This window comes from Macaca mulatta, chromosome 8 (genome assembly GCF_049350105.2).
Source record: "Macaca mulatta isolate MMU2019108-1 chromosome 8, T2T-MMU8v2.0, whole genome shotgun sequence".
Classification (NCBI taxonomy): Eukaryota; Metazoa; Chordata; class Mammalia; order Primates; family Cercopithecidae; genus Macaca; species Macaca mulatta.
The window spans coordinates 63233016-63256961 of NC_133413.1; the positions used below are offsets into that span (position 1 = coordinate 63233016).

At 35.9% G+C, this 23946-nt stretch overlaps 1 protein-coding gene across 2 annotated transcripts in view; it reads right to left on the reverse strand.

Annotated features, from left to right (window-relative positions):
- Positions 1–1602: 1602 nt before the first annotated feature.
- Positions 1603–23946, reverse strand: part of RB1CC1 (RB1 inducible coiled-coil 1) — a 96891-nt gene continuing 74547 nt past the window's right edge. The window contains 9 exon segments of one of the 2 annotated variants that reach the window (NM_001266144.1): positions 1603–2810; positions 3679–3749; positions 7486–7622; positions 9925–9983; positions 14350–14397; positions 15341–15395; positions 19119–19359; positions 19472–19580; positions 22529–22694. In NM_001266144.1, coding sequence (NP_001253073.1) covers positions 2733–2810; positions 3679–3749; positions 7486–7622; positions 9925–9983; positions 14350–14397; positions 15341–15395; positions 19119–19359; positions 19472–19580; positions 22529–22694 — 964 coding nt within the window. In that variant the 3' untranslated portion in view covers positions 1603–2732. 2 annotated transcript variants of the gene reach the window in all.

Consider the following 23946-nt stretch of genomic DNA (forward strand, 5'->3'; position numbering starts at 1 on the left):
AGTACGAAAGAGAAGAGAGTCCATGAAATGCAGCTTCCTAACAAAAATGTTAAGGAAAGTCCTAGAATATGAAATAGCTTAAAGAGCAAACAGATGTTTGAAACAGAACAGTTCCACAATGGAGGTCTGAGAAAAGTGGCTTGATAGACTAAATATGAAGCAGCATCTGCATCTGAAAATACTGAAGCTATGATAACTACAAGGTAACAGCACAATAAGAAAGAAAATAAAAAATCTTCAAATAAAAATCTGTGGGCAGTACAAGAAAAAGTAATCGTCTTAAGTCGTCATAATGCAAATCTTAATGCACAAACTAGAACGTAATAAAGTATACAGGAAAGACAGAAGTGGGCAAGGTATGAAAGAACTAAATCTTATATGAGAAAGTCAATTAAAAATGTACATGGATTTATCAAAATATCAGCATAGCCATATAATTTGGTACTCCATATACAAATGTCTTTACAAGTAAAAGTAATTGCCTCTAGGTGGCAAAATTTGGGAAACAGGACAGGGATCTTGGGGTGTATTATTTTTTGGAAAGAATGTGCATGTGTTTGTATCTTGACAATTTTAAAAAATCAATAAAAATGACCGTTCATATGATTTTTGCTCATTCTTAGTATATCCACTCACCTTTGCCAAAATAAATCAATCTATGTAATTCGTGTGCTTAAAGTTTATGTGTAAAATGTTATTTAAATCTTCACTTATGTAATAAAAGGAGCTACATTTCCATGCAAGTCTGAATAGTACCTTACAGGTTTGATTGTATTACATAAAGAAATCTTTATAATAGCTAACACATGTTGAGTGCTTAGCATATGCCTGAAATTGTTCAAAGCCCTTTACACTTACAATTCTTAATCTGCAAAATATCCCTCTGAGGCAGGTCCTATTATTACCCCATTTTAGACATGAGAAAACTGAGGTTCAGAGTTTATGGAACTCACCTAAAGTTAACGTTAGATCTAGAACTGGAAGTGAGGTACCCTAATGCCAAAGATGAGGGTACACCACCTTTACCCAAAGCTAATAACTCAGTTGATGAGTTTAGATTTCCAAGTTTCATTTCTCTTCAACTTTTTAACTAAGAAAATTATTTCATTTTTTTGTGCTTTATAAAGATACATGTGAACAATAACAACACAGACACAAAACAGCATATAAGGAAACTATAGGCAACAATCTCAATCTTCAACAGCAATATTAATGATTTGATTTGATATCATGTGTCACAAAAATTCCACAGTACAATGACCACATATGAAATTTGAAGAGTACCAATTAAGTCAAAATGGCCTAGCTGGCAGATTCATTTAGACCTAACCAGATCTGCTTCACAAAATCGCCCTCTATATAAAGTTATTGCTTTAACAGTCTTTGCATAAAGATGTCATGGAAAGATTAAATAGAAACATGTGAAATCATTTGTTCATTTATTCATTAACTTGTCAAATTCAGTTTTCTATACACTATGATGTTTATTCCATTTTGTACTATTAGATACACATATTTAAAAAAATATTTAACTTATTTTTATGAAGAAATTAAATATTTTCTGAAAAAGAATTATTTTATTATTGTTCTCTAGCAACAGACCTCAAACAATTCTCATCCAACTCAACTAACTCATTTAAATAACTTTGCTCAATGGCAACTTCTCTAAAGATCTAGTTTACACAATTCTATTCTACATAACACTGTTTACCCTGTTACATAGTATATAGTTAAAGAACATTTTTGTAATAAACATGTTTCTCTTTGATATGATACATAACAATATTTTCACACTTCCCAGCAATCACTCAAATATATTAAAAATGTATCCTTCTTTAAAAGGCACACACATTTACAGGTTCAAATCTTTATTGTTTTAAAATTGTACAGTTCTTTTACAATACAATATTTTGTTATTTAAATGACCTCTAAATGGTTAATGTGCAATGAATATCTTTTGTTCTGAAACTCAACCATGAATTACGATTTCATCAATATGATTATTCTAGAGTCATAAAGATGTTGGGAAGGTTTGAGTCTGCATTTGAAATGGTTAGTAGCACAGACTCTTCCCTTTAGAACCCAGATGACCAATCCATTGAAAGTGCTTTTGAAGATTGCTGATTATTTATGGCTGATCTTAAAATCAGTCAATCAAATTACAGTTCCTTTTTTTTGAAACATCAAAGGGCATTTAAGAAAACTGAAACAATTTGCTTTAGTAATCTACTGAGGCAAACTCAAAATGATTATCTGCATGCAATAACACTCCTCTTTAAATAGTTTTGAAGAATTTATACATTTTATAAAGAATGTGTTAAAGAGTGCAAGTATTCTGATACTGATTTCACAAAAGGACAAATGCTGGTAATAATAACATTTAACATCTAAGTTCAAGCTAGTGTATATTTAACAGGCAATTAATATGGCTCATCATAAGCCACAATGCACAAGGTATGCCCTTTGAGAAAATGAACTAGTTTGGTCCGCATTTCTAGAGTTGTCTGGGTAAAAACAAAAAACAAAAACCATTTTAATTCAGCCAAGGATTTTGATGAATTAATTATTCCTAAAATGAAGCCAGTTAAAAAGTAAATGATGTACACCAATGAAGCATATTGTCACGCTGACTTTTGCATAAAAAGATGGCCTGCTGTTTTTGGAGTGATGAATGAGCACTGCAGGACAAATCAGAAAAAAAAGTCATAGAATGTATTAATTTTGTCCATAAGTTATACTTTCTTATTCCATGATACGGCTTTCACTCTGTAAAACTTTGTCCCCAAAGGAACTTTAAATCTGTTTTGTGCCTAAGAGGGAAAGAAAAAAATGGAATCATTAAATGATTAAACCACATCTCACACACACACACACACACACACACACACACACACCCCACAAAAACAAAAAGAAACAAAAAAATAAATAAACGATATCACACAAATACCCTCCTATCACATTACTCATTGCTGAGTATTGAAGGGTTGGAGGGATGTGATGGTCTTTATCAAACTATGTAAGATCTACCCCTCACCAACAAAGAATATATTGAGTGAATAGCAAAGACAAAGTTGGTAGCCACTGCTAAAGACTATAATACAAAGTGAGCCATACATCATTATTTTAAGTATCAAAGAAACCTCAATACTATATGGTTCAAGTTCTATTCATGTTTTGTACATCGAGGCCCCAAATTATAGTGAGTCAAGAAGAATGCTCAGAAGGTTTCACTGATTATAGAGCACTGATATTATTACACAATCAGTCCAATTTTTAAGTCACCAAATACTTTAGACTACCTTTCTTTAATGGGGGTAGAGTATGAAAATAATAAAACATCAACTGTATTTACAAATAAAATTCCCTTTTTGTCACTAGTTATGCAGGGATTTTTTTTTCCTGCAAATTAGTTACACTAGTAACCTAACAGTCATAGAACACAGACTTTGTAGTAGTTTTCCATTATATATTGATAGGCTGTAGTTAATCTATCTCTACTATCTAAGGACAACATGAATACTTATAAATTGCCAGTTCAAACTCATTCTCATTAAAGTCAAGCTCTAACTCAAATAAGCATAAAAGCCAAGAACAGCAGTGGTAATGATTTCTATATAAAGCAGTATTAAAATATTCTTTATAGTTCCTAAGCTTAGTATCACATGATGTGGTTTTTACCTTTTTGGCTTGACAGTATTCTTTTTCCATTACTTTTCCAAGTACCCAGGGTCTTCTAGATGCACCTGAAGCTAAGGAAATTAAACAGTTAATTTCTTTTTGAAAGTATGATAATAATTATTCATGGAAACATAACTGCCAGAATTAAAACAGACTAAAAAAGCTCTCACAAGTGGAAGAATATGTAAGACTTCAAAAACTGCTGAAATCACTGAAATGCTTAACAATTTACAAAACTAAATTCATGTTACTTTTCAACCAGTAATGTGTGCATAGCTCTTGTTACTCTAAACGTACACGATATGTCAAGTCACAGAAATAACAGTTCAGGAAACACTAATAATCTAAGTACAAATCATGAACAAATATCTAGGAATTCTAGGCTAACTCAATAGTGCCATCTATCGAAAGAACTAAAAGATAACCTTTCCCATTTCTTTAAGCAAACAAAATGTATAGGTTCAAAGCAAAACACTCTGAGAGGCAGTATTTTTAATACAAGTTCTCAAAGGCAGCAACTGAACAGTTCTCACATCTGTACGCCATAGTGCTGGGCAAAAGAGTGTGTATACAAGCTGGTACTCAATAAATAACTAATAAGGGTTAAGAACCAAAAAAGTCTAGAAGGGCAGTACTTGTGTGAATGAAGGAAAGTTGAAAAATGTGAGAGAAGACAGGATAATCCTAGTCCTTATAAAGCCAAAATGTGACAAGTCAAGTGATATCCATTCTCTTTTAAAATTCATCAGAAAAGCAGCTGTCATACTAAAGTTGACTTCAAAAGTATTCAGGCAATAAACTACAGATGCCTCTCAAGGTTATGTCCAGATTAAACCCATCCCATATTGAAAATATCTAAGTTGAAAATGTATTTAAAACTTTTTTTTTTTTTTTTTTTTTGAGACGGAGTCTAGCTCTGTAGCCCAGGCTAGAGTGCAGTGGCCAGATCTCAGCTCACTGCAAGCTCCACCTCCTGGGTTCACGCCATTCTCCGGCCTCAGCCTCCCGAGTAGCTGGGACTACAGGCGCCCGCCACCTCGCCCGGCTAGTTTTTTGTATTTTTAGTAGAGACGGGGTTTCACCGTGTTAGCCAGGATGGTCTCGATCTCCTGACCTTGTGATCCGCCCATCTCGGCCTCCCAAAGTGCTGGGATTACAGGCTTGAGCCACCGCGCCCGGCCTGTATTTAAAACTTCTAATCTACCATACACCATAGCTTAGCCTAGTCTCAGAACATTTACATTAGCCTACAGTTGGGCAAAATCATCTAACAAAAAGCATATTTTAAAGTGCTGAATGTCTCGTGTAATTTATTGAATACTAAAAGTGAAAAACAGAATGGTTGTATGGATACTGAAAGTAGGGTTTCTATGAATGTGTATCACTTTTGCACCGTGGTAAATTTAAAAAATCTTAAGTAGAACTACCGTAAGTTGTGAACTGTCTATATTTTGTTTAGGCTAAACCCTTTGAAAGAAGGCATATGAATTTTTATTCCATAAAAATAATTTGGGAAGATATACATGAAAGATATCCCAAATAAATAATCAGAAATGAACCTGAAGAATACGATCAATGACAGAAACATAAAAGCTCTTGGACAATAGAGTGTGGTGACTTCTCTGAAGAGTAAACTAACACTTCACAGCCAATTACTAAGATCCAAAAAGAATCATCTAAACTAAATGCTTGTATGACGCCGAGCTCCACTCTCAAAAGGCATAAAAACACTCTGGTAATCCACACTCTTCCAAGGCAACAACACAGTAGGGTAGCAGGACCCCAACTGGCATTCCTCAAAGGAAAAAAGGAAGGCGGGGTTATTCATGGTTAAGTAAGACTGTTAAATAAATTCTTTTCTGCAGTACTTGTGAAAGCCTTTAAAATGGCAGTGTGCATTTTAAAAAATGTTTTTTAATATTTCCCAGATTTAAACACTGAACTCTAAGAAAATGAACATGGAAATGTTGAAAGGTAATAGGCTAAGATGTAACTTATCATCATGCAGTTCTGGGGGAAAAAAGTGTGCACACATTTGTGTATATTTATATATTAGATACATACACATAAAGAGATACTGTAAGTGGGGTAAAATGTTAACAGGTAAATCTGGGTCAAGAAATATGGGTTTTCTTTGTACTATAGTAATCTTTGCAACACTGTGTAAGTTTAAAAATCATATTCAAATAAAAAGTTTAAACAACTGAAAAAAACAAAAACATAAACAAAAGAAGTATCAGGTTCATTCTTTTCAAGGTAAAAAGTACTAAGTAAAAATAGTAAGTTATAAGCTATCTTCTCATTTTTCATGGTTACATGATTACTGTTTCATGGATACTCTAAACAGTCAACCACAAATAGCCATGATGGAGCTGTCACAGGAAAGCGGCCTAGTTCAAGACTAGGAATTTGTCAGCCTGGTCAACAAAGCGAGACCCTGTCTCTACAAAACAAAACAAAACAAAAAATGGGCATAGTGGTGGTGCACATCTATAGTCCCTAGTCCCAGCTACTCAGGAGGCTGAGGCAGGAAGATTTCTTGGGCCCAAGAGTTCAAGGCTACAGTGACCAATGATCATGTCACTGCACTCCAGCCTGGGTGACAGAGCAAAAACTCATCTTAAAGAAAAAAAAGGCCGGGTACGGTGGCTCAAGCCTGTAATCTCAGCACTTTGGGAGCCCAAGGCAGGCAGATCACGAGGTCAGGAGTTTGAGACCAGCCTAGCCAACATGGGGGAAACCCGTCTCTACTAAAAATACAAAAATTAGCTAGGCGTGGTGGCGCATGCCTGTAATTCCAGCTACTCGGGAAGCTGAGGAAGAAGAATGGCTTGAGCCGGGCGCGGTGGCTCACGCCTGTAATCCCAGCACTTTGGGAGGCCGAGGCGGGTGGATCACAAGGTCAGGAGATCGAGACCATCCTGGCTAACACGGTGAAACCCCGTCTCTACTAAAAAATACAAAAAATTAGTCGGGCGTGGTGGCGGGCGCCTGTAGTCCCAGCTACTCGGGAGGCTGAGGCAGGAGAATGGCGGGAACCCGGGCGGCGGAGCTTGCAGTGAGCTGAGATCCGGCCACTGCACTCCAGCCTGGACGACAGAGCGAGACTCCGTCTCAAACAAACAAACAAACAAACAAAAAAAAAAAAAAAAAAAAAGAATTGCTTGAACCTGGGAGGCGGAGGTTGCAGTGAGCTGAGATTGTGCCACCGCACTCCAGCCTAGAAAACAGAGCAAGACTCCATCTCGAAAAAAATTATCTATCTATCTATCTATCTATCTATCTATCTATCTATCTGTCTATCTATCTATCTATCTGACTTTGTTTGTGAGGCAGTCCAATTAGATTAGGAACATCAATCTAAATGGACTTACTTATAGAACAGTATAATGATAAACAAGGTAGGAACACAGGATGATACAGGATAGACATTTTATAGTTTAAGAAAACTTTTGTTTTGCCAAAAAATAATGCTTTTATATAAACAAATAAGCCTACATTAATCTTGAATAGTCTGTACATGAGAATTTTGACAATATAATTATGCAACTGCTAGGGTATGAGATGTCCGAATCACTGCACATTCTGATCAACTGGTCCCTTGTATAAGCTACACTCCTTAACTCTGAATTGTAAATGGAATCCATGAAAATAATCTAGATAATGTAGATTTTATTAAAAAGCAGATTAAACAGGGTTCCCTCTTAGTGACTTAATTCTTATATAATTAAACAGGGAAAAAAAAATCTTTACTTATATAATTTCCTCCATTCCAGGTTTATATTTTAGTCATGGAATGACACTTACCACCCTCACCTGGTTTGAGATCCAGGGCAGGTAGAGACTCTGAATGTAGAAAATATAAAGTAGGACTAACAGTAAATAACACATAATTGTCATGGCGTTCGTCTAGGATGATGAGTACCAAATCTCCCACCTGAAAACTGAATAAAGAAATGCAATTTTATTGACTTAGAGTTACTTCAATCTCCCTATTCTGAAAACTTAATTATATATGCTTCAATGCTCAACTACATATTAAGATATTAACACAAATATTAAATTTCACTTTTACATGATATTCTTTTTGTATTCTGCCCAGGTCCTAATGAGACTGCTGGTCATGCACAGATATTCAAAGGATGATGTCAGGGGCTGTCAAAGACCAAACATTTCTTTAATCAAGTTTCCATTATCTAACGTTAAGAAACTGGATGAAAAGCAGAAAAAGCACCCGTTATAGTTTATCCAGTCACAGGAAGATTTTTTCTACCAATCTTTCATTTCACACCAAAAATTCAGAGAGACATCTCATATACAGTCACAGTGTCAAAGAAAAATTAGATCTTGTCTTCAAGCGCCGTGGCCGTGCTCTTCAATTTACAAGAAAAAGCAATTGAGCTAGGTCCGTAAGTGCTTAATTAGGTCTAAACAAGTCAACAGATATACTATTTTGGGGTATAAGCCCGAAAGAAGAAGACAGGGAAAGAGAGAAGTGGGTACAACCAATTACATGCTTAAGTGGTGTTTGTCTCTTTACAGCCTTTTTAGAACTGTTGTTCAAAACATCAAAAGACCTTGAAAATCAATCTCATATTTTTCAGCTGTCAAGATCATTTAAGTTGGTAGATCCTATACCTAATAAATCATCAAAATCAGCTGGAGAAACTTTTAATGTCTTTTATTTATTAAGTTACCCTACAAATACTTATTGACTACCTAACAACCATGTGGCAGGTACTGTTTTGGCTAAACACCAAAAGCTAATAACTTAAAATGGGGAGTTGGGAGATGAGGCCTCTATGAGGCAGTATCTTTGGAGTTCCTCCCACTCTCTAGTCTCTGAAAGACCATTAATGAACTGCCCATTGACATGACATACAGCTGGTAAAGACAGATGCCACCAAGCCCTTTCAAATCACTGAGAGAAGATGAAATTTTTAATAAGACATGAAAAGTCAGAATCACAGATATCTGACAACCAAAAATGTGGTCAACAAATTTAGAAATTTAGAAACAAAATACAAGAAGTTAAATAAAGGGTCTTAACTTTCACAACCTTCCTGTCAGGAATAACTCACTATTCATGAGTTGCTAACAATGCTTTTATTATTCCAGAGCTCCACCTTAAATAACCAAAGCTAAAGAAAAATTGTAACTATGGGGTAAAACAGTTCAGGAAAATTATTTAACGATTCAACTGATAAATTCTGTAAACCAAAAATCAAATTTGAAGCCCCCCAAACCAACCATCTGAATGAACTTCCTCCTCTAGGCCAGTGCCCATAATATATAATTTAACCTGAAAGACTGGTTCAGGCCATGACAAGAGGCAGGGGTTGGACTTGCCTCATCATGTCCTCTTCCCTTTTAGAATTCAGGAAAAGTCAACAAGAATTTAACATTAAAACAGAGGTTAAGCGTGATAAGAAACATTTCAAACTATTATCTGTCAAGCCTGCTACCTGGAGGCTTCATCTGCATGATAAAACTTTGGTCTCCACAACTTCTTATCTTAACCTAGACATTCCTTTCTACTGACAACTCTTTCAACTAACTGCCAATCAGAAAACTTTTAAATCTACCTGTATCTTGGAAGCTACCCTCCCACCTTTCACTTGTCCCACTTTGTGGACCAAACCAATTTGTATCTTCAATGTCTCATGTTTCCCTAAAATGTATGAAATCAAGCTTCCCCCTCACTACCATCCCTACCACCTTGGGCACATGTTCTCAGGGGCTCCTGAGGGCTGTGTCACAGGCCATGGTCACTCATATTTGACTCAGAATAAATCTCTTCAAATATTTTAGAGTCTGACTCTTTTCATTGACAATTTCAGTTTATTATGAATTTGTAGAATATTAATAAAAGGAAATCTAAAAGCTAAAAATAGGGAAACATTGCAACTTAAAAATAAATCAAAACTCTCCAATATAGATTAACAAGACTAAGGAGATAAATGAGATGTAAAAGAGGTAGCACATGCTGAAAAGCTAACTGCAGGAAAAGGCTTCAAGGATATGTATGTGAATCATAATGCTATAATAGGAAAGTTTTGGCAATCTAAACGTTTCCAGAATAACAATTTAGAAAAATCCTGCTTTCCAATAAAAAACTTTTACTACTACTGAGTGCAAAACAGCTCAATGAACCTGGACCTGAATTACTCTCACTGAAATATATTTTCATTAACAATTCGGTGAATGTTTTTCACAGAAAAATACCCACAAAACTAAAGTACTTACTCTCTAATAGCTATCTTTTCAGAATGCCTTGAAGATACTGAAGACATGCTCTGAGACATCTAAAAAAAAAAAAACAAAAAACAAGTTTATGAACTTACACAATTTGAGTACCACATGTATTCTTATCGCAAAAATTTCACCCACTGTTACATACATTCAAGTCTGTGTCCAGCTTTAAAGAGCCCAAACTAATAACTTTTTTTTTTTTTTTTTTTTTTTTTTGAGACGGAGTCTCGCTGTGTCTCCCAGGCTGGAGTGCAGTGGCGTGATCTCGGCTCACTGCAAGCTCCGCCTCCCGGGTTCACGCCATTCTCCCGCCTCAGCCTCCCAAGTAGCTGAGACTACAGGCGCCCACCACCACGCCCGGCTAGTTTTTTGTATTTTTAGTAGAGACGGGGTTTCACCATGTTAGCCAGGATAGTCTCGATCTCCTGACCTCGTGATCCACCCGCCTCGGCCTCCCAAAGTGCTGGGATTACAGGCTTGAGCCACCGCGCCCGGCCATAACAGTTCTTATGTTCATTAATAATTCCTTTACTTCAACAATTAGCAAATTTGGTTAGATTAAAAACTGATTTTAGAATCACATTTTATTTACATTACATATTTAATCTTAAAAATAAAACAGAGAAAAGGACAAGTTTTTCAAGAAGGCTTTGAAAATTCTAATGCATTAGTTTCAAAATCTTTCCTTTTGGAAAAATAAAAATGTTGGAAACAAGTGCTCAGCACAGCCAAAAGAAACAAACACTTGAAAAATTTATCAGCAAAGCAACTTTACTTCTGCAGAAGGGTGCTGCTCGCAGCCGTCAAGGTTGCAAGAGAACACCAAACAAAGGAAGGAAGGGGTTTTTATCTCTAATGCAGTTTGTTTCTGTGTCCTATTGCCTAGGGTTGGACCACACAAACTAAGCTGATCCCAGTTGGCTTAGACCTAAACTTTTTACAAACAGGATTTGTTGAGAAAAGGAGAAGGCAGCGGGGAGAAGTGGATGGGGTTGATTTACAATCTTACAACTTATGAACAGGAAGTTGAGTCTTTGAAGAGGAACTTAGTTGTCCCAACATACAAAAACAAACAAACAAAAAAACCCAAAAATATTTAAAATCTCAAGCCTGGGCAAAATGGTGAAACCCTGTCTCTACCAAAAATACAAAAAATTAGCTGGGCGTAATGGCAGGTGCCCATGGTCGCAGCTATTCGGAAGTCTGAGGTGGGAAGATCACCCGAGCCTGGGAGGCAGAGGTTAGAGTTATAATGCAGCAAGCAAAGACCACCTGGTGACCATCAAACAGGCCATCTGGAGGCAAAACGCTATCTGAGGAATTTAGAAGTAATTAAACTTTCCTAGCATGTGGATACAGGTCTTTTTCAAAAATGTTGTAAGTAACTAGAATTTCTACACATCTCCGGAATGTATGCATGCCAAAACTCACTGAGCAACCCTTGCTGACACTGAGACACAAAAATGTCTACAAATGTAATCATTTATCATGACCCACATGGCCAATATTGGTCCAAACTACCCTTAAGATCCCACCTTAAGGTCCATATATGCTTGTAGGGAAAATTCACCACAGCGCTCAGTCCTCTCTTGCTGAGGCGCCCCACTACACTCTTCAGCAGCATTAGCTCTAATAAAACTTTCCTTTTTCAAACCTATACTGTTGTCGGTAAACTCTTCTTACCAACCCAGAGTCAACCATTTTGCAATGCCAGCGCTCTGACACCTTGCCTAGCAAACAATACTACTCTGTTTAAACTGGGGTAGGAGCATAAAGTTCTGAAGGCTGAGAACAAACCTCTTTTCTCATCTTCAATGCAACTTCTGAGATGTCTCAGTTTAAAAAAACTTGTGAACAATCACGAAACAAAGATGTGATAGCCACCCATTTCCTCTATTGATGATGAGCACAATGAAATGGTAACTGATAAGCTACCTGATAACCTATAGCCATACAGCTTATCAGGTATATGGTAGCTGATAAGCTATAGCCATAGCTCAGTTGGGACTGTTCTGCTCTTCAAAGAACCTTCAATCCATTTATCCACACCATCTCATAAGACCTGGAGCATGGAAACCAAGGTCTTTGAAGCTTGAAAGGGTGGTAAAAACATCTATTTTTCCCAAGCAAAGCGAGCACAATGCATGGTTGCACAAACCAAGGACAGATAAGGATTTTTTTGTTTATTAAGTCAAATTTTGATGCTCTGAATTTCCTCCATTTCCCTCTGAACACTATCTGGTAAAATGCAGGGCTCTCAATAGGTGTTTTAAAAAAGAGAAATAAAACAATAAATAATTAACTAGGAAGGCCTAAAATTGCATAGCAACTTCCTAAAATTATCCAGACAAATGGTCTATATCCTGCCAGTGAAGACTGACCATCATTTTTAAGACTATAATTCAACTTTAATTTTTTAAAAGCTTAAGTTTTTTGTGTATTATAAATGAAGACAATGGAAGAAAAAATTTGTGAATATAGCTGTAAGTCTATGTGAAAGTGTGATTTACATTTGGACACCTTTCTGAATGTGACTGTAACGCTCTCTGGGTCTGAAAGACAATTTATTCTGTGAAAAGAAAACAAATCTTGGGAACCAAAAATCACTAAGGAAAAGGGGAGGCCAAGCTGGGAACTACATCAGGCAAACCTGCCTCCCATTTTATTCCTAAAATAACATAGCTACAAAGACCTCACAATTTGCCCACAAGAAAATTTCTTGTGGACAAAGAACAGACAGAACTTGAAGTCACCCCTCTGTTCTTCTGCTCACGTGAAACAAATGCATATCTGATCGTTTCCTCGGCCCTACTGTTTCACTAAGTCAGACTAAAGCATAAGTGACAATTCCTCTACTCTCCTCTGACATGTAAATTGTGTATTCAGTGAAAGGCTAATCACAGTTTCAAAATAATGCAACCATTTGTCTCTTATCTACCTATGACCTGTAAGCCCTCTCCCCAGCTTTGAGTTGTCCCACCTTTCCAGACAGAACATCTTACAAATACTGGTTGATATCTCATGTCTCCCTAAAATGTATAAAACCAAGCTGTGATGTGTCCTGACCAACCTGGGCACAACAAGGTATTTTTATTTTTTAAACAAACTAAATTCTAAAACGTATTTCAAAACTTTTCAAAAGTACTGAACAGAAGCCTTAAACTGTTCCTACTACCTTGTAAACTGTAATTATCAGAATTTGAAAAAATAAAGTTATTGCTTTATTAAAACACATAATTTGCTATAAAATGGACTGTTCAAATAACTGGTTACATTCACAAGTTAAAGCCAAGGCAATTTGGCTGGGTGCAGCAAAATTCCAGGCAATTCCAATTTGCCTGGAATCCCAGCACTTGGGGAGGCTGAGGCAGGCAGATCACTTAAGCTCAGTAGTTCGAGCCCAGCCTGGACAAGATGGTGAAACCCCATCTCTAAAAAAAAAAAAAACAAAACCTAAAACCAAACCAAAACAACAATTAGCCAGGTGCGGTGGCACTCGCCTATACTCCCAGCTACTTGCTGAGCTAAGGCAGGAGGATTGCTTGAGCCAAAGAGGTTGAGGCTGCAGTGAGCCAAGACTGCACCACCACACTTCAGCCTGGGCAACAGAAAGAGACCTTGTCTCGATTTTTTTTTTATTAAAAACAAAACAAAACAAAACAATAAAAACCAGGGCAATTTACAGTACCATATGGGATCTCTTGCCTTTCAGGCACTTTCACCTAAAAATAAGACTCATGAAAAGGGCTGGGTGCAGAGGCTCACAGCTGTAAATAGCAGCACTTTGGGAGTCCAAGGTGGGCAGATCACTTGAGGCCAGGGGTTTGAGACCAGCCTGTCCAAAATGGAGAAATCCTGTCTCTACTAATTATGCAAAAATTAGCCGGGTGAGATGGTGCACACTTGTAATCCCAGCTATTTGAGAGACTAATGCACAAAAATCGCTTGAACCCGGCAGGTGGAGGTTGCAGTGAGTCGAGATTGCACCCACTCCAGCCTAAGCTACAGAGCAAGACTCTGTCTTAAAAAAAAAAAAAAATTCATGAAAAGATATAATGTATTAAAATTATGCACACTTGTGAGTAAATATATTAATCTTCAAAAGGCTTATGAAGCATAGCTCAAAACTGATTTTGATGATTCTTTCAAAAATAATCTTAGGTGCTTCAACTGATCAGATCTAAAGTCGTAAATTCGCCAAGACATTATTTAATTTCACATTAAGAAAAAAGTCCGAATCTAGAGTCAGGAGATAACTCTGGCCTGACGCCAGCATTCTGAAAATCAATAGGATTCAATGACCAACGTGGACCAACAAACCTACTATAGATAAGTCAATCAAAGCATACATTCTCTGATGGAATATAATGCAAATCATTTAAAATGTTAAGACCAATTTACCAAGAAGAAAAATCTTACCAGTCTTTGATTTAACCGTTTATTTTCTTCTTCTTTCAATTGCAATGTCTGCAGGTAGAAAAAAAAAGAGAGACCTGTGGTTTATCCTTGTACCTACTCAAATAAATCTAAACAGTGATTGTCAAAAAGTTTTCATCCGACAAAAATGTTTGGTTCGGGCATGAAAAGTTCATGGGGATATTATTTTCGATGAATCCTTTCCAACTGTTTTCATTATCTACTGGCTTAAATGAGAACCAGAGCAATTTTAGATACATTTACCAAGGACTGTCAAACATTAATACGCATTAGAAACACCTGTGAAATACATAAATATGTAGTAAAATCTGAGATCTATCCCCAGAGACTTTGTTAACTAAGTCATGCCTAAGAGAATATATCTGGCATCTGTAACATAACATCTCAGGTTAAGCTGACGTAGGAAATCACATAACCCTTTAATAATAGAAAACATGCTATATTCAAATGAAGTTGTACAATTCTGAATTTGGATTTTTATCAATTACACTTGTAAAGAAAAAAAGGCATTGTTGAAAATCTATACACCTAAAGAATGAAAAGTAATCTATGAGCAATGATCTGCCAAATGTGTACCAATTTGATCTTATAGTACCCTTAATAAAGGAAACCATTTATTATCAGTTTTTCCTTGTCCATTCCAATTCTTTATTTAAAACATAACTCCCTTCATTACTTATTTTTGTTTTTGCCCATTTCTAAAAAGTATTTAATACTTTGTTTTTGAAACAGATGTTTAAAATGGCTATTTATGTTATTTTGCTGAATTCTGAACTATTAGATAAAACTATTACTTTACACACGGATTTAATAAAAACTACCAACTTTTTCCTCTCATACAGACTTAATTCATTGGGAAATTACAACAAATGGGAGGGTTGAAATACCACCAACTGCTTAGCTAGTAGTTTCTTTAACTGTATCCGAAAGTGAACATATTAAACATGGTACTTCAAGAAGATAATTTACTTACTCGTTCTAACAGCATTATCCGCTGTTTTTCTTCAGACAACATATGAATATTTTCTCTAAAAGTGAGAGAATAATTGAGTTTCGGTTTGAAATTCTAAACTTTACATTCTTCAAGATTTTAGAAATTAAAATATTAATACAGATCACTTTAATAATTTAAGGGTTTTCATAAATTTTCAAAAGCAGCTTATTTCAGTTAGCATGTAATTTCAATGTTGTATATTCTCTGTAGCAGACCTAGATCTACAAACCTTTTGAAATAATAAGTAAAACTTTGTGTATGCATTTATCTAGAGATGTCTTTAAATTTCTTATTTTTCCCAGGTATTAAGAACCACTCTTCTTCCTACTTGTGACTGAATCCATGTTACTGATAAAGTCGTAGTTCTTGAGTGGCTAAAGACTTCAGTAGATTTACTAAGTGGATGCTATGCACTCACTAGTTACTATCCCAGGTGTGAATTTGCCCATTACACTAAAACATCCAAAAACAAACTAGAAAAATTTTTAAAATGCTGTAACATTAGAAAAAACAATTATTTAGGTTTTAAAATTCATCTACAGGTATAATCCCCCAATTATATTTTAAGCAACTTGATGCAAGGCAGGTATTCTGTCTTCTTCAACATGCTAATTATTTAGGAAGAGGTTTTGCCTAATATAAAGATCATAAAGATTGAGTTCTGTAGGAGTTTTATAATTTTAGCTTTTACACTTAAGTCTATGATCTATTTAAGTTAACTTGTACATATGGTGAGGAAAGGGTCCAACTTCATCCTTTTGCATCAGGATATCAAGCTATGCTATCCCTGCACCATTTGCTGAAAAAGCGATTTCCTTCATGTAACTGCCTCAGCACCCTTAATCATAATGCAAGGGTTCAACTGACCATGAATACAAGGGCTTATTTTGGACTCTCAATTCTATTCCACTGATATATGTCAGGCTAGCACTACAGTGTCTTATTACCCTCGCTTACAAATTTTAAAATTAGTCAAATAGTGTGAGACTTTGTTATTTTTCAAGATTGCTTTGGCTATTTTGGGACTCTTGCAATTCCGCATAAATTTTAGGATCAGCTTGCCCTTTTCTGCAACAAACACAGTTCAGATTACGGTAACAATTGTGATGAATTTGCAGATCAATTTGGGACAGGCTATCATCTCAAGGAGATTAAGTCTTCCAGTCAGTAAACACAGGATGCCCTTCTGTCTTAACTTTTTTCCACAATGTTTTGTAATTTGTACAAGTCTTGAACTTCTTTTGTTAAATTTATTCCTAAGTATTTTTACCTTTTTGATGCCATCAGAAAAGAAACTGTCTTTTAAATCTCATTTTTGGATGATTCATTGCTAGTAGAAAGAATGATAATTTTTTTTTAAGAGACAGGGTCTTGTTTTGTCGTCCCTGTTCACAAACTCCTAGGCCCAAGCGATCCTGCTGCCTCAGCCTCCTGAGTAGCTGGGACTACAGGTATGCACCACCACAGCTAGCGCCAGTTTGTTTTTGCACACTGAACCTGTATCCTCCAACATTACTGAACTAGTTTATTAATTACAGTATTTTTTTAGAGGAGTCCTTAGGATTTTCTAAATAAAAGATAAGGCTATGTATGCAAATAGAGTGTTTTATTTCTTGCTTACCAATCTAGATGCTTTTTTTTTTTTTTTTTTTTTGAGACAGAGTCTTGTTCTGTTGCCCAGGATGGAGCGCAGGGGCACAATCTGCAACCTCTGCCCCCCAGGTTCAATCAATTCTCCCGTTTCAGCCTCCCAAGGAGCTGGGATTACAGGTGCCCACCACCATGCCCAGCTAATTTTTCTATTTTTAGTAGAGACCAGGTTTCACCATGTTGGCCAGGCTGATCTTGAACTCCTGAGCTCAGGTGATCTGCCTATCTCAGCCTCCCAAAGTGCTGGGATTACAGGCATGAGCCACTGCATCTGGCCAATGCCTTTAATTTCTTTTTCTTGCCTAAGTGCCCTTGATAGAACTTCAAAGTACAATGTTGAGCAGCAGTGGCAAGAGCAGGCCATCTTCATCTTGATTTTAGGGGAAAAGCATCTTACATTATTGAGTATGATGTTAATTGTGGGTTCTCACAGATGCCTTTTAATAGGTTGAGGAAGTCAATTCCTAGTTTGTTGAGTGTTTTTATGATGAAAGGCTGTTGGGTTTTGTCAAAAGCTTTTTCTTCATCTATTGAGATAATCATGTTTTCTTCTGTCCATTCATTCTACTGATACAGTGTATGACATAAATTGACTTTTAGATGTTAAACCAACCTTGCATTTCTGAAACAAAGCCAATTGGAATTTGTTTTGTATTCTGCCAGATGGGATCTATTAGTATTTTGCTGATAATATTTGTGTCAATAGTTACAGAAGATGTGTTTTCTTCTTTTTGATGTATTTGTCTGATTTGGTATTAGTATATAATACTGGCCTCACAGGCTTATATGAAGATGCAAATGACTGCTTTCCTCTGAGTGGGCAGGGGTGAGGTACAAAGGACCCCGCACCTACTGGTTTCTTACTGTGTACCAGACCTTCTCAAAGGTGCTCATTAAATTTAATGCCTGTCCGGGCGCAGTGGCTCAGGCCTGTAATCCCAGCACTCTGGGAGGCTGAGGCAGGTGGATGACCTGAGGTCAGGAGTTCGAGACCAGCCTGTCCAACATAGTGAAACCCCATCTCTACTAAAAATACAAAAATTAGCCAGGCATGGTGGCAGATGCCTGTAATCCCAGCTATCTACTCGGGATGCTGAGGCAGGAGAATCGCTTGAACCTGGGAGGTGGAGGTTGCAGTGAGCCGAGACTGTGCCATTGCACTCCACCTGGGGGAAAAGAGTGAGACTTTGTCTCAAAAAAAAAAAAAAAAAAAAAAAAAAAAAAATTAATGCCCAAAGCAACTATCTTGATGGAAAAATAAGGGAAGATGACTTGCTTAAGTTCCCAAGCAGGTGCCAGACTCAGAATTTGAACCTGGATCTGTTTGAACGAAGGGACCATGGTGATTCTATGATATCTTTTGGTAATCACTTGTTCGAATTACTTTATCTCACATGGGGGTGTAGTGTTCACTGACCCACTGGGCATAATTCTTTGTGTGGCATAATGATCTGGACTTTCTGCCCTTGGAATCTCAGTTCCCATATCTGAAATCCCAGAGGTGCAACTAGAAATGCAAACTCTACTTGCAAGGTCCTTTGGAGAGGAGCCCTTTCTCCTCCCAGTTCTGTGTCCCACAGATATAATTGTAAGCACAATTTTAGTGGTCTTTCACTATATTCAACAGAGAACTGTTAAGAAAGTTCTAAATTCCAGTAAGCTCTGCCAGGATTTCAATGTAATTCAGTAAACATTTGCTATATATGAATAAATAATAATAATAAAAAAACCATTCCCTGCCTTTCCTCACCAAAATGAATATATTCATTACTACAATAACCCCTTTATAGGTAATGGACCACAAAATGTCAACATTCCTTGTAAGTAAGAATGGCTCAACACTACTGCCATGATCCTTACCTTGGCAGTATAGGATAATTCTGGTGCACATACTATGTACAGTATGAGAGTTCCCCAAAATAATTCATTCGGTAATGTTTTCTTACATTTACAGTTTAAAGAATTAAAATAGCACAACTTTCAGATATACGGGCTGTGGACAACCAGTAATGCTAAAAATATTTCCTCTCTTCAGAGCTTTATAACTTATGGAATTGCACTACTGCTTTAAAAGCCTTAAATAACAGTTGAAAATAGCCATACTTACTGTACAGACATCATGCTTGTCTCCATTGCTGAATCCACTCTTCCTTCATCTGCTGTTTCCACGGCGGATCTATCTGATTCACCTGGGAGTTCAGGTGCACAAGCTCCATAAAGTTCTGGGGCTGTAGCTACATATGGTGAAGGAACAAAACTGCTACTACGCAACTTACTGACTTCTTCTTCAAGCTTTTTCTTTTCCTCAAGCAAACGAGCTCGATCTTCAGAAAGTGACTCTATCAAATCTGAAAGACCCCCAAATTGAAAAAAAGTATTACGTAATGAAAAAAACCATTTTGCACGAATGCATCTTTTTCACTTTGAAAAATTTAAAAAATAGTACAAAACAGTACAAACCTTTATCCCGTTCTTGTTGCTGCATTGTACTTTTCAACTTATCACTAAGATCGTTTATTATGTTTTCTTTTCTCATTTTCTCTCTTGTTAAAACAGTGTTAAAATTGGTCTGGAACAAGATAATAATAATTATTTAAATTTATCTACATGTACTTAGCAGCTAGGACTTAGAAAATAAACTTGCAAATATTCTTTTCTGTGGCACATTTGTACATGGAGATGATAGGGTGTGATTTGTGAAATGTTTTTAAAATGAAAATGCAACATACTGTGGGCAAAGGTTCTACTTTCTTGGTTCCAATTTAAGTCTCTTGAAAGCAAATCCTATTTTCTTATTATTGTCCATGTATTTACTGTCAGAGATTTTGAAATTTTGAAGAATTAGAAGAATCAATAATTTAGAGTGCTGTTAGACACTTTTTTCCTGGAGTAATCATCCTGCCTCTGAAACCTTCCTTTTGTCTTGAGCATTTGATCACCATCCTAACAATTTTGGATATGACTCTATCTTCCTTATTTCTCTTATTTGGATATCTGCCATGGTCACTGGAATGCTGATTTATATTGGCTAGACTTGTTACTCCCCCACTTTTATAAACTCTACTATGAAGCTCACATACCCAACTGCCTGCATGGATCTCATGAGACAATCTGGCAATTTTAACTGCACAGTTCTTTAATAAAGATGACTGAATTTGTTTAAAAATTTTGCTTAGGCCGGACTTGGTGGCTCATGCCTGTAATCTCAGCACTTTGGGAGACCGAGGTGGGAGGACTGCTTGAGCCCAGGAGTTTGAGACCAGCCTGAGCAACAAAGCAAGATTGAGACTCTACAAAAAATTTAAAAATTATCCGGGCGTGGTGGCACATGCTAGTAGTCCCAGCTATTGGGGAGACCAAGGTGGGAGGACTGTTTGAGCCCAGGAGTTCCAGGTTACAGTGAGCCATGATTGCATGACTGAATTCCAGCCTGAATGACAGAGTGAGACCCTGTCTCTTAAGAGGCAAAAAAAAAAAAAAAAAAAAAAAAAAAAAATTTACTTACAAGATTTCTGAGCTTCTTGAAATGTAAAAGCAATGGATGAATGATGAAATGATCTAAATTGACTCTTCTCATCTGCCCAGTATTTCTAATTCCAAAATTTTAAGAGCTCTATGGTCCTTGGATCAATGAATAATGCTAACAATGCTGGCAATAGGGAGATTTAGGAAAAGTAACACAGTATTTTTAATAAAACTTTAATAAATTCATTAAATATTGAATTAAATACAATTTCTAGCCACAAAGCATACAGGAAGATCTCTCAAAAAGAAACACTTACGATATGGCTTTGTATTAAGCCATCTCTATGTATTTTATTTATATATAGAAAATAAACACTTATATAATATAAACCATTATGTTTATTTTCAAGATCTTTGCCATTTCTGTAATTTGAATTTTTAGGAAGATTATCACAACTTGTAATTGGCATATGAAAAAAGGGGGCTAGTTAAGAACCAATTAGTTCCAACTCAGAAATCACCTATACACAGTTAGGTACAAATCACCTTAAATAAATATAACTTAACATACACATCATGGAAAACTGGAAGGTACCTTAGAAGTCATTTCTCCCGCTCTTATTTTACAAATATTAAAAGAGGCATTAAAACATGAAGAACTAAGTTAGATAGCTGTCAATACTATACTTTTGGTTTCAGTTAATTCACTCTTAATTTTAGAAATTGTACACGTGTTTATAAAAGAACACACAGAGAGACAACGCAACACAGACAGATGAATATGCAGAATAAATCAGAGAGAAGAATCTATAAATCTAGATTCTTAAAGAGAGAGGTTACTAATGACCTTTTTATTGCTAATTCTTACTTAAAACTTGGCTATTTCTCCTCCCTGAACACTTAACTTTCCTTGGCTTCCCTTAAGCCACACACTTTTTTTTTTGGTTGCGCTTTCTCATTCCCTTTTCCCAGGCTCTTCTTTCTTTCCCTAGGCCTTAAAAATCTAAAATTGTTATGAGGTTTGAACTATATTTTCTTCCCATTCTCTGATTTACATTTCTTCAAATTCTACAAAGACACTAATTAATCATAACATTTTAGGAAAAGGAAAAATACCACATAATATTAGGAAATACCACACATTTTAGGAAAAGGAAAAATACCACATAATATTACATGTGTACAACAACCATAATATGCAGTTTCAGAAATGTATCCCTCAAAATGTATCCCGCAAACTGCAATATTTTCTCTGGCCTGAATCCTACCACTAGCTACCAAATTGCTCTTCCAGCTGACTGCTTTGCAGTTCTCCAATCTTTCTCCACGTTCCAGTGGGTGATCTTCATTAAGTATCAATCTAATTATGCCATTGTATTTAGTTGCTGTCCAGTACTTTAGGTAAAGTACAAGCTCTCTAACAAGGCATCTGGTTTTTGATCTAGCCCCAACATACTTCACAAGCACTACCTCTTACTATAGACCAACAACAATAAGTACATTAACAAAATTCAACAATATTCCATCTTAATCTACTACCAGCCTATCAGAAGGATAAGAATTACAGAAAGTGTAGGATATTTATGTTGATCTGAATGTAATTTGGGATAACAAAGTTTAGAGAATTTGAAGCTTAGAGAAAAAATAAAAATCATTTTTCAAATTAAAAAAATCATTTCATAGAAAACTAATCTTAGTTCTAAAGAGGTTAAATGATCTATCCAAGATCACATAGGTAGTGAAGAAACCAGGAACAAAATTCACATTCCCTCACTTCTAATCGAAGACTGTCTCATTTTGAAGCACCTGGTATTGTCATGTGACATATTAACATGAAAAATATTATTTTCCGGATGAGTAAAAAAACTAAAAAATAAAACATTCTTAAAAATACATGCTTTTGTCATGAGGAAATTTATTAACAGGATCAATGTAAGGAAAATCACATCTAAGATATAAGAAACCCTCAGCTACATAAAGAAATTATATTTGTTAGTTTACGTCTACCTTCTTTAGTTCTCAAATAAATGAAATGGGAAAAGAGATACAGACCTGTTGTTCTGCAATCAAAGATGTTCGAACATTTTGCATTTCTTCATTCTTTCTTTTTTCTTGCTCTTCAAGTTGTTCTAGAAACTTAGCTTTTTCTTCCTGAAGCTTTTCTTGAAGTTCAGCAACTAAGCTTGAAGAATCTTCTCTGGTAGAGTCAATGGCAGGACTTATAAATTAAATATAGCATTAAATTAAAAAAAAAACTACAGACACACAAATATACCAAATATCATATTTATGACATTTATCTTCCTCAAGCCTAATAATGTAGCATGAAAGATATCTGTGTGAACACTCTCTTTGAATCTAAAAAGTAAAGGGAAATACGTAAAAGTTTAATACAGATTAGATGCTGACACTAACAAGGTTTACTGATTTTTATCAGTATATCAGATACATTCAAGATAATTTGCTTGTATCAACATACATAAAAATCAAGAGGCTGCTCTGCCCATGGAGTAGCCATTCTTTTATTCTTTGGTCAAGCTCTGTGGCTCACACCTGCAATTCTAGCACTTTGGGAGGCCCAGGTGGGAGGATCCACTTGAGCTCAAGAGTTTGAGATCAGCCTGGGCAGCAAAGTGAAACCCCAGCTCTAAAAAAAAAAAAAGGAAAAAAAAAAAAATCAAGAGCCAAGCACAGTGGTGCATGCTGAGGTAGGAGAACTGCTTGAGCACAGACGTTCAAATCCTGCCTGGGCAACATAAGGAAAAAGTATTTTTTGGTAAGGGACTATACACATAGGAAATAGGTAAACTCAACTTCAAATGTCAGTTTTGCTATTCCTATACATGAAATTTACACAATGACTTAGGAAAAAAGAAACATCTAAAGATTGCGTATGTTGAAATGCTTTCATTTCCATAAAACAGGCTTTGATTTATTTTGGTATCAAGTAGGCAACACAAAGCTAAAACTGAAAAGTGTTTACACAAACAAATCTACATATTCCTGAACTCATACTCATTTCCTGAAGACTTGCTAACCTCTCAGGTGTTGCTGACAAAGTGCTAGAGATGAGAATAGGACAATGTAAGAAGAAATGAACAAACACTGGTTAGTGATTATTTTAACTTATAATTAATAACTCAATAACTTCTAATTATAACTTCTAAGTATTAATCTTATCTACTTTCAACTTAATAATCCTTAGCATTAAAAAAAGGTTTCTTCAAGAAGATGAAAAATGCTTAGTATTAAAATATGCTGCTAAGCCTCAAGAAGTTGCTGTTATTAAAAAACTACTTAACAGGTCAATTTTTAGGCTTAAATGTCCCTCTATTTGTTTTTAAATGATATGTTAATGTTTTTGAAATCAGGGTGTGTTCTGCAATTAATATGGGCATGTATTTAAAATGTTCACTCTACACGTATCTTATGTAATTTCCTAATCTAATTATGATAGAAATACACTATTT